This window comes from Antechinus flavipes, chromosome 1 (assembly GCF_016432865.1).
Source record: "Antechinus flavipes isolate AdamAnt ecotype Samford, QLD, Australia chromosome 1, AdamAnt_v2, whole genome shotgun sequence".
NCBI classification, from domain to species: Eukaryota; Metazoa; Chordata; class Mammalia; order Dasyuromorphia; family Dasyuridae; genus Antechinus; species Antechinus flavipes.
In genome coordinates, this window is record NC_067398.1 from 677097678 (window position 1) to 677113563 (window position 15886).

At 40.1% G+C, this 15886-nt stretch overlaps 1 protein-coding gene across 4 annotated transcripts in view; it reads right to left on the bottom strand.

Annotated features, from left to right (window-relative positions):
- Positions 1-11186, bottom strand: part of MIER2 (MIER family member 2) — a 47843-nt gene extending 36657 nt beyond the window's left edge. For 2 of the 4 annotated variants that reach the window (XM_051972415.1, XM_051972414.1), the window contains exons 1-6: positions 11089-11186; positions 4066-4153; positions 2745-2890; positions 1529-1654; positions 873-996; positions 153-244 (exon numbers count right to left, since the gene is read on the bottom strand). In XM_051972415.1, coding sequence (XP_051828375.1) covers positions 153-244; positions 873-996; positions 1529-1654; positions 2745-2890; positions 4066-4153; positions 11089-11097 — 585 coding nt within the window. In that variant the 5' untranslated portion in view covers positions 11098-11186. Of the gene's footprint in view, positions 1-152; positions 245-872; positions 997-1528; positions 1655-2744; positions 2891-4065; positions 4154-10059; positions 10144-11088 lie in introns of those variants that run through there. The other 2 variants (XM_051972416.1, XM_051972418.1) reach the window with 2 other exon arrangements.
- Positions 11187-15886: the final 4700 nt, after the last annotated feature.

Consider the following 15886-nt stretch of genomic DNA (forward strand, 5'->3'; position numbering starts at 1 on the left):
TGACTTCCTGAGGTGAAAGAATCCTTTTTTCCTTATGCTGAGCCCCATCTTCTCCTATAAAGTGATTCTCAGAAATGTTGAGGCCTAGGGTTCTCTTAGGTTCCCATCCCACTTCAGTGTCTATTCTCAAAGCACCTCCATAGATCACTCACTTTCTTACACTCGTTGGAGGGCAGAGAGTCTTCTTCTGAGTCAGATGAGGAAGAAAAACAAGGCTCTTTGTCTTCATCAGCAAGGAAATGTGCTTTGGGAAAAGCAAAACAGTAACATAGGGGCAGTTAAAACTTGGCTTGTAGAACTGCTTTATTTTATGCTATGGATGGGGCCATGAATAATAAAAATGACAGCTCACACCTCTGGAGACAAATAACTATTCATATTTTTCTACATTATGAGTTTTAAAGTACAAGGATTCTTTTCTTCATGTTGTTCACAAGAAGTAAGGTTTAGAAATGACAAATGAATTGTCTAAGACCACAAAGCTAAATGGGAGACTCAGAAGATCTAAGTCTCTGTAACTAAGACTCTTTCCATTCCACCCTAACCCCCTATATTAAGGGGAGAGAGCAGGAGGAAGAGGAGTAGAGAAAGGGAAAGGGGAGGAGGGGAAGAGGAAAAGAAGAGAAAAAAAGAGATACAGAGACACTACACAAAGGGCTGTACTGTATTCTAAATATGTGATTTGGACCTGGGAAAAAAGGAAACCAGGAGATGTAAGCAACATCCCTTAGAGAAGACCAAGGGGACTCTTCTGGGGGGTGGGGAGGTCCTCTCCAACTGCCCCCTACATAAAGAGAGCTCAATCTTGTGAGCAGAGGGGCTGAATTTAAGTCCAACTATCAAAACTCTCAAACATTGGTAGTAAAACCTACAGCTGGCCTGGTTGGGGAACAGGTCCGATGCGTCATGGGAAGTGACAGATGGGGTTAGGTCATCAGCTGATGACTGTGTCTCCTCCTCTTCTTCCCCTGAAAGCAAATCCTTCGCTATTTGTTCCTTTTAACAAGAAAGTGAAAAACATTTTTTTTTTTAAAAACTTGAGGTTCAGAATGAAGCAAATTTTCCCCAGGTACTAGAAGGATTAGAACCCCACCCCCAACTTCATTAACTCCCCCAAGGAATTCCCTTTAAGACAGTCCTACAAAAGAGCCTCCTAGCAAATTTCCTCTGAATTTCTAGGCAGATCCAACTGCCTGAAATCCACAGGTCATGATGTTCTATAGAAATCTGTGTTCCTCTTCCCTTACCCAATCTTCTTTCTGTCCTCACTTCTTATCTAGGATAAGCTAACATCCCCAGGACCAGGGAAAATTTCTTTTTTATCAATTAATCAGTCTAAACCAATGATGAAAATATTGGCAAGAGACAGACTTTGTTAATTTTACAAAGTTGTTACATTTTGAACAGGATTTACAAGGTTAAGTCAAACATAAAACTGCCATGATATGAAGGATAAGGTCAACCTAGTTTCCATACCAGTTTGCAATTTTTTCATGTAATCTGTCTCTGTTGTGCAGTTCTCTCTTACCTTATCCAGGGTCATATCTGGGAGGTTGGGGGCAATGTCATTTCCCTCACTCTCCTGCTCTGAAATTGGATCTGATGCTTCATAGCCATAGAGTGCAAGCAGCTCTTCAAACGGCATGTCGCTGCTCTAAGAAAGAAGAAGAGAAAACATCACCAAAAGACTCATGGACTCAAGAGCAACCCTTTTAGAATACTTTAACCCTTACTCATTAGTCGGGATCAAGAGAAAAACTCAGGATTAAGAAATCTACTAGAGTGAGCTGCACACATGCAGACAATCAAGCATATTTGTCTCAACCTTCCCTATTCTTCAGGGGACATCTCCTTTGGGAACATTCCTTAAAACAGCAAACCTCAATGATTGGTACTCACTGTGTATAACACATAATTCAGTTCTTTGTTATGCTGTTTTACTGTCTAATTGTTTCATAGTATATTCATTCTCTCTTAAAAGAGACCAAGATCCTTAAGAATGTGAACCTGCAATAAACTATAGTGGACACCTCCTGTGCCTTCAAGAAACAGCTTTTGAATTTTTCTTTCCCTCTCATTCCCGAGTGCTTCCTATCTTGGAAGTGCTACATCTTGATAAGGCTGAGCTAAGGGTTACAACAGACCAGAAGTCCTCCACTTTACGCTTCTATCCTGCTTTGTCACTTATGAATAATATGAATTTGGGCAAAGTATTTAACTGCTCTGGGTCTTAATTTCCTCATATATCAGATAGGAATAACAATCTCCATCCTACTTACTCCAGAAGTGCAGAAAAATAATGGAGCACTTCAAAACAGTAAAATGGAGCACAAACACAAGCTATAACATATATTACATAAACTAGTGTTTTTACTACTCATTGTGACAGGAGATGATGGGATGGAGTTCTTCAGTTTTTTATACATTTCCATGGGCCTTGTTTCCTCCTTGGAAATAATTAGAAAAATAAGAGGGGTGGGGAATAAAAAGTCAAAATGGTTATGAAAGGCTGAAAAAGGTTTTGTTGAACTCAACTTAAAGAAACCTTGGGGTGTGGAGAGAAAGGATATACAACCTCCTGGCTCACTTCCTTTGTTCTATTAGTCCAGCAGCTGATCTCTAAAAATGACAGTAAGTTTTGGTTTGGAGAAAGGCATGAATTATTGCCCATAATGTCAACTTCTAAGATTTCAGAACTGGGTTCCATGATCTCTGCAAGGGATGGAGGATTGATCTCACTGTACCTGAGATGTGTTGAAGCTTTTCTCCAGTTCTTCTAATGATTTTTCTTTGTCCCGAGTTTCACCCTCCTGTTCTTCTCGGATACCGTAGTTTTGGGACAAGATCTCTGATAGGTTGAAACGGTGGTCATCAGAGCCCATGGACACAACTGTGGGGGACACCAATCTGAGTAAGTTCTCCTGATTTGTAGGACAGTTCTTCAATGGAATAAAGTTCCTGCTGCCCCTGACCCCAACATTGCCTTTTACCATCCTACCTATTTTTAAAAGGCCAAACTCCCTTCATAAAGCAGACTCTGTTCCCTCAGCTGGAAATGATTCCATCCTCATTGGATTTCACAGTGATTTATACTCTCCTCATGTACTTGTTCTAATCTGAATAATGTCTAGTATCTGTCCTATTAAAATGAAGTTCCCTAAAGCAAGGGACTGTCTTACTCATTTTGGTATGTTCTCCTAGAGCCACATAAGAGGTCCTTAATATATATTTATATCTGTTGTTATATCAATTGTAGTCTATCAACAACATGAATGACTCCAAGAAAATATACCTAGCTTTTCTAGTACAGATACTGAGAAAGATGGGAAAAATTGAAACCATTAAGGCAAGGGAAAGAGTCTTAGAAATCTGTTAAAATAATACAAAAGTTATTTTTTATAAATAACTTCATTTTGGACAGACTGTCCACCAGCCTCTTCCTTGACTGACACCACTCTCCAGAAAGTCCAATCTAGGCCCCAGTCCTGCCCACAAGGTCTTACTTTAGCTGGAGGAATCTTGAAGTCAAGCTCTATAATACCACTTGCTACTGCACAGATTTGTATAAACCACAAATCAAATCAATCATTTAAGGGTTGGATCTAACCCATAAAAGAGGTTTGAGTCTTCTCCCTTGACACCACTCTTATAAAGGGCTGTCAACTGCGCTACAACTGCTTTTGCCATCATGTTTCCTAACGAGTTGAAAACACCTCATTACAAGGCTCCCCCCTTTATCCCCTTGTTTGTTCAAGCAAACCATGAGGCCAAAGACAGCTGTTTGCCAGGAAGGAGCAGAGAATCTGGAACAGAACCCAGTATTCTTCTCTATCCTGGGTTCCCAATGGCCTAGCAGAGAGAAGCAAGGGGTGGGTGGGTCCTGCCTAAGCCCTGGGCAGTCTCCACTCACCAGCTTGTCCTAAAACAAACAAATAGCACTGAAGTTAGAGACCCAGCCGCCAGATGGAGGAAGGGACTGGCCTCAGCCTTGGCAGTCAAGTGCCCGATGCCCAAGCCCGTGGCTGGAAGCAGAGAGAGAAGCCATGAAAACTTGAGGGCAAATACCTGCTGCTGTCTGCAGGCCGGGCTCCTCGGGGCATAGGCTGTGAGCTGGGTAGGAGACCACCCGCGGGCTCTGCCTCCCCGCCGAGGCCTATGGAAGGAAACAGACACCAATGGATCACATGATGGTCTGCCAGAAATTGTTCCCTACTTCCTCAAGCCCCATTCCTGCCCAGAGACTTCTTGATAGTCATACTCCACCTCCCTCGTTTCCCCTTTCACCATTTACTTTAGATTATGGGAAAATTGTTGCAGGATTGTGACGTCTAAATGAACTAACAGCTTCAGTGACTTGGTCAGTGAAAGTTTAGGAACATGACTGCAATGGTCATTCAGCTATTGAAGGGACAAAAGTAAGAAAATGCATTTCCACAAATGTATTAGCAGCCCAGCTACAACACAAAGACCTCACCTAGCCATGAGATCATATTGGAGAAATGGCCCCTATTAATCCTTAGCATGCAGATTTTTTGGCTTATCAGAAACTAAATTATCTTAGCTGAACCTAGGATGGAATCTGTCTTTTCCCAAAGTCCATAGTATAGAAAGGGCAAGAGATGCTAAACTATGTAAAACAAAGGAAAGACTTTTTGGTACTTAACTCCCTTCTATGTAGCCAACTTCCAATAGGGAAGAAGAAAGGATTTATTAAGCACCTATTATGTACCAGACACTGAGCTAAACACTGCTAAGCACTTTATAATTATCATCTACATTTGATTTTCAGACATACCTGAGATGTAGATATTATTATCCCATTTTACAGATGAAGAAACTGAGACACATGGAGAAAAAGTAAGTTGTTATGAATTACATAACTAAGTCTTGAAGAATGGATTTTAATTCAGGTTTTCCTAATTCCAGGCTCAGTGCCCTATCTACTGTACCATCTAGCTGACTCTATAGGACCAGATCTCTCAGTATGAAAAATAACATTAGTCACATCTACTATTCATTGAGAATGAGGGTGTCTCTTCTTTCTCCCCATCTCAAAACATCAGATAACTTAATCTTCTCAACTTTTTCTATATAGTCTCTGCTTTAAAAGCAGTGATCCTGGCTCCACACATGCAAACTCTTTCCCTGAGTGTCCCCCAATTAGAATCTTTTAAAACCTTGTAACTAATTCCCATAATGTTGCTGTTGCTCCAAACTTGCCTTTGGGAGCTATTTTCAAGGCCCGCTATTTTGTTTTCTGAACATCTTCAATGCTAGCAAATATTTGTTTTGCAACCAGACAGGAATGTTAGAAATAATATCACTTGGAACTAAATCTAGACAAGTGGAAAGAGCTAAGAATATATGTGTATTATATAAAAATAAATAAGTATATAGATTTAAGAGCTGGAAGGTTCTTAGAAGTTAAGTGGTTTGTCCATGTTCACAGAACTAGTAAGATATGAATGGATTCTTCCTGACTCCATATTACTACTCTAAAATATTTCTCTTGGAGGCAAGCCATAAAAGAGACAAGTATAAGTCAGATGACCTTCTCAGCTTTACCACTGACTTGCTCTATAGGCCACATCATTTAACCTATCTGCATAAAGTACAATATAAATGGTAGGTGAATATTGTAAAAGGAGAATGAAAGCATTTAGGTTTCTGGGAATTAATAAAGACCTCATGCCCTTCCCATTCCTCATTAAAATAAAATATTTGAGGAATAATTTCAGGATCCTTTAGAACCTTAGAATCTTTAATTTTCATAAAAGCTCAGCTCAATGCTTTCTCCTACTTGAAGCTTTCCCAAAGCCCTCAGCAGTTCTCCTCTACATTAATTTTATATTTAATTTATCCTTTCATGTTTCTTTTCATCTATAATATACAAGCCCTTTGAAAATAAAGATGAATTCATTTTTGTCTCTGTGTGCTAATACCTAGCAAACTGAAGGGGCCTAATAAATGCTTGCTGATGAACTGATATCTTAGATAAAAGTCATAAAACTGATTGTCCTGGAGCTTCTAGACTAGGTGTGAAAGCAGTTCCAGATGTGATTTAAGTAACAGAAGATAACTTATGTGAAGGTACCAGTGATCCTAAAAGCCCAATTCATCTCTGGGGAACAATATTCTTACTTGATTCTGAATCTATGGGAAATCTATACATACTTTGGGAAGCAACAAACTGCCTTTGTGAACCCAAGGTCTCCATAGCCTGGAGGTTGATTTTATGAAAATAATGAAGAAAAAAAATCCAATTTAAAATAACTCCTCTATCCAAGCCTTCCACAGGCATTTATTTAGCTTTTCAATGTGCCCAGCAAACACTAAATACTGGTAGAGTTTAGCCAAAGCCTGCTTTCAGGATGCACCTTCTTTCTCTGAGCCACCTAACCTTACCAAGGTTTTCCTTACAGGGTTACTATGCAATCCTGTGCTTTCTGCAGTAGCTGCCACAGTTCATTCAAGGGCAGCCCTATCACTTTAATGCCTCTGTTTCTCTTTAAGCTCTCTTTTCAGTGGCTAGAGTCAAGTTGTTCTCTTTGTAAACAAGCCACTGTTATGAATATTATGTTAACACCTAGTGTGACTCAACAGCAAGAGTCAGGCTGTCTGGGATATCTATAAAGTAGCAAGCCTTATGAAAGTAGAGCTCATAGTAATGATAAATTCCTCTATAACTAACTTGCATTTCAGGAACACCAGGGGACCATATGTAGCCTCCAAAAGTTACCACTTGGATATAATTAAGACATTAAAAAGTCTTGCTATAGTTGTTTTAAAAGCCATTCACACCCTGGAGTCTCAGACACAATACTTCCTAGCTGTATGATCCTGGGCAAGTCACTTAACCCCCAACTACCTTAGCAAAAACAAAACAAAACAAAAATATTCACAGCACTTGGGAAGTCAGATCTCATATTGTATTATGTATCTTAATCATAGCTTGTCTTCCCAATCAGACTTAGTTCATTCACAAGTAGGATTCATGTCTTACATCCCTATGTCCTTCCCAGCTTTCCAAAGACTTAGTAAAGTCAAGTCAGAATGAAGAAAGAACCCAAACACTTATTTACTGAAAAATATGGGAGGACAGGGCAAGGCAAAGAGGTACAAAATGTTGGCAGAGACCAAAGATTCCCGACTTCAAAATGGTTGAACATTCCCTGATTCAACCATGCTTTAATAACAGGGCAAAACTGTTGCTCCTTGTGGAATAGTCTCTGATGTAAATCACTTTAATTTTCCTATGAAGCTGGCAGTACTGCCCTGCCCAGCTAGTAAAACTGATGAAGATGCTACCAATAACAGATGGATTTATGGCCCATTTTTGGGACTTGAAAGCTAGAGAATGCATGCTTGACACTGGTGGTGCTCAATGTCTTGATGCCCTCTTAGAAAAACCGAACTCTCTCAAAGAATCATTGGCAGAAAGACCTGCTCTGACATGCTAGGCAGAAGGGTCTGGGGGAAACTATCTTTCACACAACTTTGACTAGGAATCAACCCTGCTCCTGTGCTTTTGGCTATTAGGTAAAGCAATCCTTTACTGAAAAGATCATTCCTCTTCATCTAAATACCAACTAGATTTTCAGGAAGACCACATACAATGCAAAAGGAACCTTTGTAGGAACTAAATGACAATATTTTTGATAGATCCTTTTATGCAAATATCAAGTGGTAACCCTGGCCAATCATTCTTTTTTAAAAAATAAAGTAAAATCAAGATATGATAAAACTATAGTTATAATTTCTTCAGAAACTGATTTACACTAGCTGGTCCATTCCATTAAGCCAAGACTTAGGCACCATTTAGCTCCAAGTTTCAACTGAAGAACAAGTATAATAGGCAGGAAGAGAAAGAAAAAAAAAAAAAAAAGCACTCAATATCCTCAAGTACTTTCCACTGACCAAATAAATCTAAACTCTTCAGATGGCCATCTTCAATCTGAATGTACCCTACCTTCCTAGGCTTATCTTGTTCCTCTCTTTCATATCCCAGTTTGGCTGGAGCACAATGTACTAGTGGTTGTACCCAGGCATGTCCTTTAATTTCTTGTCTCTATCTTTCACCACACTTTCTTCTTCTTGGAAGGTCTTCCCTGGGCCACTAAATCACCTGCCAAAAGCCTCACCATTTATTCTTCAAGGCCCAGCTCAAATGAAACTTCCTCTTTAAAGTCCTCTCTGAATATACCAAGTGGAAAACCTGCCATCTCTAAATCCCCACAGTACTTTGTAACACACTATCAATAATAAAAGCCAATATTCAGCCTTGGCTACATACCGATTATGTGAATCTGGGCACATCATCTAACCCATCTAGTTACTCTAGGTAACTTTCTAAGACTTCAAGTGGAGGGAAAAGTGCAACTTCTATTAATAGAGGGAACTCTCTCCATCAAACAAATCACAGGTCTAGTCTCTATCCCTTTAAGGTTTAAGAATTTCTGCATGACAAAAACCTTACAGAAGAACATGGACAAGAACAAGTTGAACAAACATAGAAGTGCTGCAATCCGCATCTCTAAAGGAGACATCTAAATCAATGAGATCACAAATCCATTTGAATATTTTAAATTTATTTAGCCATTTCTGCATAATGACCTTGGAAGGGAGGAGGTATAATCATTATCACCCCCATCATATATAGTTGAGGAAACTCAGATTCAGGTTGACGGTAAAGCTAACAGAATATCTGCTAGCATTTATTTAGCATTTTAAGATTTCCAAAGTGTTTTACCTTATTTGATCTTCACAACAACTCTGGGAGGAGGATACTAATTATTATTCCCCTTTTGCAGATGAGGAAACTGAAGCAGATAGCAGTTAAGTGACTTGTCCATCCTACATCACTAGTAAGTGTCTGAGGCTGAATTTGAACTTGTTTTCTTGATTTTAGGCCAAATGTTTTACCTACTGAGCCTGAATTCCTCATTGCTCAAGTCAGAACTAAGACTCAAGTGCTTTTACTCTAAGCCCAGAATTCTTTTGGCTACTTCACTCTGCCTTGTCTCAGGACTTTTAGTAGTAATGAGTTCTGGGTTTTAAGCCTGTTAATATTCAAGAACTTCCATAATCTAGATCAGGCCGGCTTCTCTCATACAAACTCTTTCTTCTACATACTATGAATTCCAGTAAAATAGAATTATTCTTAATCCTCTGTCCTGGTCTTCGCTTTCTCACCTCTCCTCCCTATCTCATTCTGCTTTAGTCTTTACCTTCTTTCAGATCTCTCAGATGAAAGCTTGTCTTTTCAGAAATACTCTCTACCCTCAAAGTAATCTTTCCCTCCTCAAATTCTTACATTTACCTGGCTCTCTTTTAGCAGTCATTTCACTCCCTTTTGTCTATTGACAACGCGAATGTCTATAACATTTTCAGTTTCTACAGAGCAAGACAAGGCTGTGTTGAAGCTACTTTGTATCCCCAGTGACTGGCATATAGTAGATGCTTAATGCTTGCTGAATGAACGGAAACTTGAATGAATTCATGTGGTGGGGGATAATGGAGCAGAGCAAGCAGCCACCAGAAATTGTCCAGGATTGCTTCAATGGCTCTGGTACAACAAAATGCCTGCCCCAACATTCTCATCTATTGAAATTAATGACTTCAATCAGTACCAAACGTTCAACAGAAGGACATCTATCCTCCAGGTTTTACTAAGAAAGCAACCCAGGCCATGAGCAATATTTAAATGTTACCTTGCCAAGGAATAAAGCAAGAGGGACCTTACCCAGACTGCTTTCGTACAACACAGCACATTAACCACCGAGGTTACGAATAATACTGCTACCTGTATTGCCCACTTTTCTAGTGTGAGAGAAGCAATAAGGAGAAGTGGAAAGAGTCCAGGACCGGGGGGAAAAAGTGGAGAGGAATAAGCAGATTTGACTTCGAGTGTTGGTCTCGGCCTCTGACTCACAGTGGGAACTTATGCAATCGTCTCCCTCCTTTAAGGTTTTTTCCAGAGCTATCTTTTTTGGGGATCTCAAATCCCAAAGCCCTCTTTCTTCCCTTCCTCCCGGCCCGACATTTGCTGCAGAGTCTTACCTAGGTCCCAGGTTCAAGCGTAACTGCCTATGCAAAAGTTTCTTAGCCACCCCGGAGGACTGGGGGGAAACCCAGGTAGCTAGCTCCGTTGCAGCAAAACTCAAACCTCCCAGGTCTACCAAGCAGCCGCGTTCACGCAACGCGCAGAAAGAGTAACGCAGCGCCGCAAACATTCCCTTCTCCTCCCTCCCCTCTTCTCCCCTCCCCACCCCGAGCAACTCCTTCGAAAAATCCTGGGAGAGCCCCGCCCACCCGCCGCACCCGGCCAATGGACCGTCTAGCAGGACCCAGGGCAAGCGCTCCTTCTCCGGCGCAAACAACGCGGGGAGCGCTCAGCAAAGTTTGCAAACGCGCCGCGACACTAAGATGGATGAAGCGGGTCTTGCAAAGTCGCGGAGCAAGAACTGGAGAGGTGGGGGGAACGCGGAGAGGGGAGGAAGATCTCCGATTCCCGGCTCCCCCCAACCTCCAGCTCCTCTTCCACCAGGACGCTAAGCCTTAGCGTACCATTAGCGAGCTCCGCAAAGTTTGCAAGCGTAGGGGAGGCGCACGCCGCCCCCTCTTCCCCTCCAGTTCCCCTAGCGCAGCGCGCGGCCCGCCCCCCTCCCATTCCCAGCCCCAACTCCGCTCCACTCCCCACCCCCTCCACTCGGCCGCCCGCAGCCGCCCCACTCCTCCGCCCCCCCCTCCAGTCCAGCAGAGCCGAGGCCAGCCGCCGCACATGCGCACCCCGGCCCGCGGCTCACTATTGCGCCGCCGCGGAGCTCGGCCCGAGGCTCGCTATGTGGCAGCCGGGGGCGGTTGGCGGTTGGGGGGGGGAGAGGAAAGCTGCGCGCGGCCCCGGGCAGGAGGCGGCCCGGCTCGGGTCCTCGCGCCCGCTATAAACCCTCCCCCCCCAGTCTCGGCTCCTGTCCCCATCTGTGTCTCGTCAGGTGTGGGCCAGGAGGGGCCATGGCCCCCGGGAGATGGAGGTCTAGGGGAATACAGCAGCGGCGGCGGGCGGTCCTCGGCCAACCCCGGTTCACTCACCTCCGCCATGGCCGTGTGTGAGCGGGAGGCGACGGCCGCGCCGGGAGCCCCGGATGTGAAGCCGCCCTCTCATTGGCTGCCGCCGCCTCCATCTGGAGGCAGGGGGAGGCTGCGGGGACTAGGAGGGAGGGGTGGGGGAGGAGCGAGAGGGGGAGGGGCTAGGAAAAGGGGAGGGGCCCCGAGGAGATGTGTTTGGGAGAAGAGGGAGGAGGGACAAAGAGAAAAGGACGGGGTAAGAAAATAAGGTGGGACTGTCCAAGAAGAGGGAGAAAGAAGAGGCTTGGAGGCCAAAAAGAGTATGGGAGAAAGTAGTGTAGTTTAGGGACAGAGAAAGAACTCTAAGAGCCAGAAAGGGAAGTGGGAGGGGCTAGAAAGAGGGCGTGGCCTAATAGGAAAAGGGGCGGGGTCTTTGAAGTTAGATTTGAGAGAGGGCTAAGATCTTAGTGGGGGTCCTTTCTTGAGAAATATTATGTAATGTCTAATTCACCAAATGACTTTGGACCAGTCGTTCTCTTTCTTGGTCTGTTTATTTTTTTAATACACCGAGAAGGTTGAATTCTCTGCTCCAAAAACCTGTGGTACACCTGATGAGAAAAGGTAGCTTGATAGAATGAAGAGGGCATAGAGCTTGGAGTCTAGAAGACCTGAGTTCAAATCCCTGCTTTTACTTATTGCTTGGCTGAATCTGAGGAAATTGCTTACCCGTATTCCCAAACTAGTGTCCACCAGGCAGTACTTCTTTATTGGTTTATAATTTTTTTTAATGATCCACAAATTGTCTAACTTTTAAGTGTGCAAAAGACTTTTTTTTCTCATTTTTATATTATTTTATTTGAACCTTATATCTCAATGGGGTAAGTCTATTAGTCTATTGATATTTATTAAATGCTCACTGTCAATCACTGTGCTAAGCATAGGAATACAAAGGAAAGGGAAAAACATCCCCTGCTCTCCAGAACTCATAGTCTAATAGGGGAAATAACATGCAAACAAATATTTAGAATTAATTATGCAGAGAATGAATGGGAAATAATCAACAGAAAAGGCATTAGGATTAAGGGGGGGATCAGGAAAGAATTCTTGTGAAAGGTGAGAATTTACCTGAGACTTGAAAGAAGCCTAGAAAGCCAGGAGGGGAAGATAAAAAGGGGGAGAGAAGGGAGCATATAGAAGAAATATTGCAAAGTCAAGTCAAAACTTTGGCAACAGATTAGATATGAGATGGTGAGGAAGGAGTTGAGGATGACCCTTAGGTTGGAAACCTGGATGATTGGTGGGAAGATGGTGGTACACACTCAGTAACAGGGAAGATAAGAAAAGGGAGGCTGTGGGGACAATGATAGAAATATGATACTGGAGGTCAGCAGAGAGGTTACGGCTAGATAAGTAGATTTAAGAATTATCAACAAAGAGATAAAAATCAAATCCATGGGAGCTAATGGTATCACCAAATAAAATAGTGTGGCAGGAAAAAAAAAGACAAACACCTAGGAGATCACTCTAGAAGAATATGATCAGTGATATGACCCAGATGAAGATCCAGCAGTCTGGGGAGAAGCAGAAGTCCCAGCAAAAATCTCATTTCTACCAGAAACCTTTATATTTTTAAATTCTGGTGTCTTCTCTTTCTTGATTAACCCCAGTTTATCAACTTTATATATCTGGTGTATACATAGTTGTTTGCCTTTGTCTTCCCCAGTAGATTTTAAGCTCCTTGAGAGAGGTACTGATTTTGCCTTTCTGTGTATTCCCAAAGTATTTAGCCCAGTGCCTGCTACATAATAGGCACTTCATAAAAAGTTAAGTAATTGACTTCTGGGAAAAAGCATTGTCCCCCCTTTGTGGGTATGATTTTATGAAATAGATCCATTTTCCTCAAAAGATCAGTTACCCCTAATTTCTAGGAAATATCTGCCTTTTCCCTCAAGATTCCCCAATAATATCAGTGAATCAAGAGCTCCAATCCCCTGAAGAATAGGGACAACAAATAAGTCTAAAGTAAACACAAAAGAAGAGATATTAAAAATTAGAGGAAAATTGAACTGATAAAATAGAAATTATTAAATTTATTTACTATTTTCCCTATTACATTCAAAACAATTTTTAAAAATATTTGTTTTTAAGATTTTTGAGTTCTAGCTTCTCTTCCTTATCTGCACTTACAATTAAGAAACCACATGTGAAGTTATGCAAAACAATACATACATACATACATACATATATATATATATATATATATATATATATATATATATATATTTTTTTTTTTTTTTTTTTTGCTGAGGCAATTGGAGTTGACTTGCCCATGGTCACACAACTAGGAAGTATTAAGTGTCTGAGGATGGATTTGAACTTTTTTTTTTTAAAGACAAGATTGATAGCTTTTAGCCAAGCTATTTAAAAATAAGAAATCAGGAGATCAAGTCAACAAAAAAGCAAATTAACAAGGAGAAATCACAAAATCAGAAGAAATAAAAATTTCAGAATCTGTGCACAGCTTTATGCAAAAGAACAGAATACCTTCAAAAATTCAAATTAAGAGAAGACCAAATAGAGATTTTAAATGAGCCAATCTTAAAAGAGAGCTACCTATAAAAGAAAAACAATTTCTGGTCCTGTTAGAATCCTAGAAGAATTCTATCAAATACTTAGGATCAATACTACACAATTCTCAAAATTGTAAAAGTAACCCCATTATATTCCTTTTATGAAATAAACATAGTCTTAATACCTAAACACAGAAAAAAATAAGTACAGTAGAACTATAGTCCAATTATCAATGATGTAGATTAATTTTTCAATAAAAGAGACTTCAGTAATTCAAGAAATAATTCCTCATGGCCAACTTGGATTTACAAAAGAAAGGCAAGGATAGTTCAACATTAGGAAAATATAATCAGTGTAATCATTATACAAAAACCAACCAAAACCACATACTTATATCAATGGATGCAGAAAAAAAAATCTCTGACAAAGTATAATGCTCATTTATGCTAAAACTCTACAAAGAATAAGCCTAGAGAACCCTTTAAAAATAATTTTAAAAATCTAAAAGCAAAAACAAACATTTCATGCAATGGGACATAATAGAACCTTTTCCAATAAATATAAGGATAAAGCAAGATTGTCTATTCTTTCTGTTATTTGATTTAGTTCTGAAAATGCTAGCATTAGCAATAAGATATGAGAAATAAAGGTATAAGAAAAGAGGGATAACACTGTTTTTTGATGATATTATGGTTTACTTAGAAAGTCCTAAGGAATTACCAAAGATATTAATTGAAACAATTCAGCAAAGTTGCAGAGTGAAATATAAATCTTCAAAAATCAATAGCATTTCTTAGCAATAGGAAAACTCCATTCCAAGTAACTATAAATTACAAAAATATCTGAGGATCATCCTATCAAAAGATGCAAAATGCTTGTTTAGATTCTACTACATAAACTATAAAGAAATAAAGAATAGTGGCAGCTAGTTGGTACAGTTGATAGAGTACCAGCCCTGAAGTTAGGAGGACCTGAATTCAAATCTGGCCTCAAGACACTTAACACTGCCTAGCTGTGTGATCCTGGGCAAGTCACTTAACTCCAATTGACTCAGCAAAAAATAATAATAATAACAGACAGCTAGATGGTGCAATGGATAGAGTACTGACCCTGAAGTCAGGAGGTCCTAAGTTCAAATCAGGCCTCAGATACTTAACACTTAGCTGTATGATCCTGGGCAAGTCACTTAACTCCAATTACTTCACCAAAAAAGAAAAGGAAGAAATAACTGGAGGAATAGTTATTGTTAATGCCTTGGCTAGGCTAATATATTTTAAATGACAGTGTGACCAAAGTTACTTTATAATATTGTTGCTATAAAAATCAAATTATCAAAAAAGCTACTTCATAGAATTCAATAAAATGACAAAATTATTTTAGGGACATAAAATATCAAGATGCCAACAGAAATTATGAAAAGAGATAAGATAGAAGTAGGCTCTTCTAGACTTCAAATTATACTATCAAGTAATAATCAAAATAGTTTGATAAATCTATGGAATAGATTAGACAAAGGAAATTCAGAAACAATAGAACACAATGAAGTAATATTCAATAAACTGAAAAACATAAATTACTTAGGAAAGAATTCCCTATTTGAATTAAAAACTACTGGAAAAACAGGGAAGCAGATTAGCAGAAATTATGTTTAGACCAACACATTATATGATATTCCACCTTATATTATCAATGGATATATGACCTTCATGTTAAAGATTATACAATAAAATAAAATTAGAAGAGGAGTAGATCATATGCCTCATTGATTTGAATGGAAGATGAATTCTTATGCAAACAAAGAATAGAGGCATTCCAAAAGATAAAGTAGATTGCTTTATTACATACAATTTAAAATCTTCTGCACAAACAAAATTGGTGCACCAAGAATAAGAAAGGAAGTAGTAAAATGGGGTAGAGAAATATCAAAAATCTCTGATGAAGCTCTAGTGTCTAATATATGTGGTGGTTGGTAGTGGTTGTCCTTTTGGAAGAAGACTAAAATGATATCACTATGTCAGGGTCAAGGTACAGTGTATCTAATTGTGGCTGATCAGACCAATATGAGCTTGAGCTTAGAAAACTATCACAGATCAGGCACAAATAGTTCACATGAACATTTGGAATGGAGATGTTTCTAAGTTTACATAGCTCATGTTTCTTTTGAGCTACTGTAATTTTCCTTTGCTCATAGAGAATAGGCCTTTGATGTAGACACACTATGATGGACAGTCACAATTCTGAACTTCAGAGA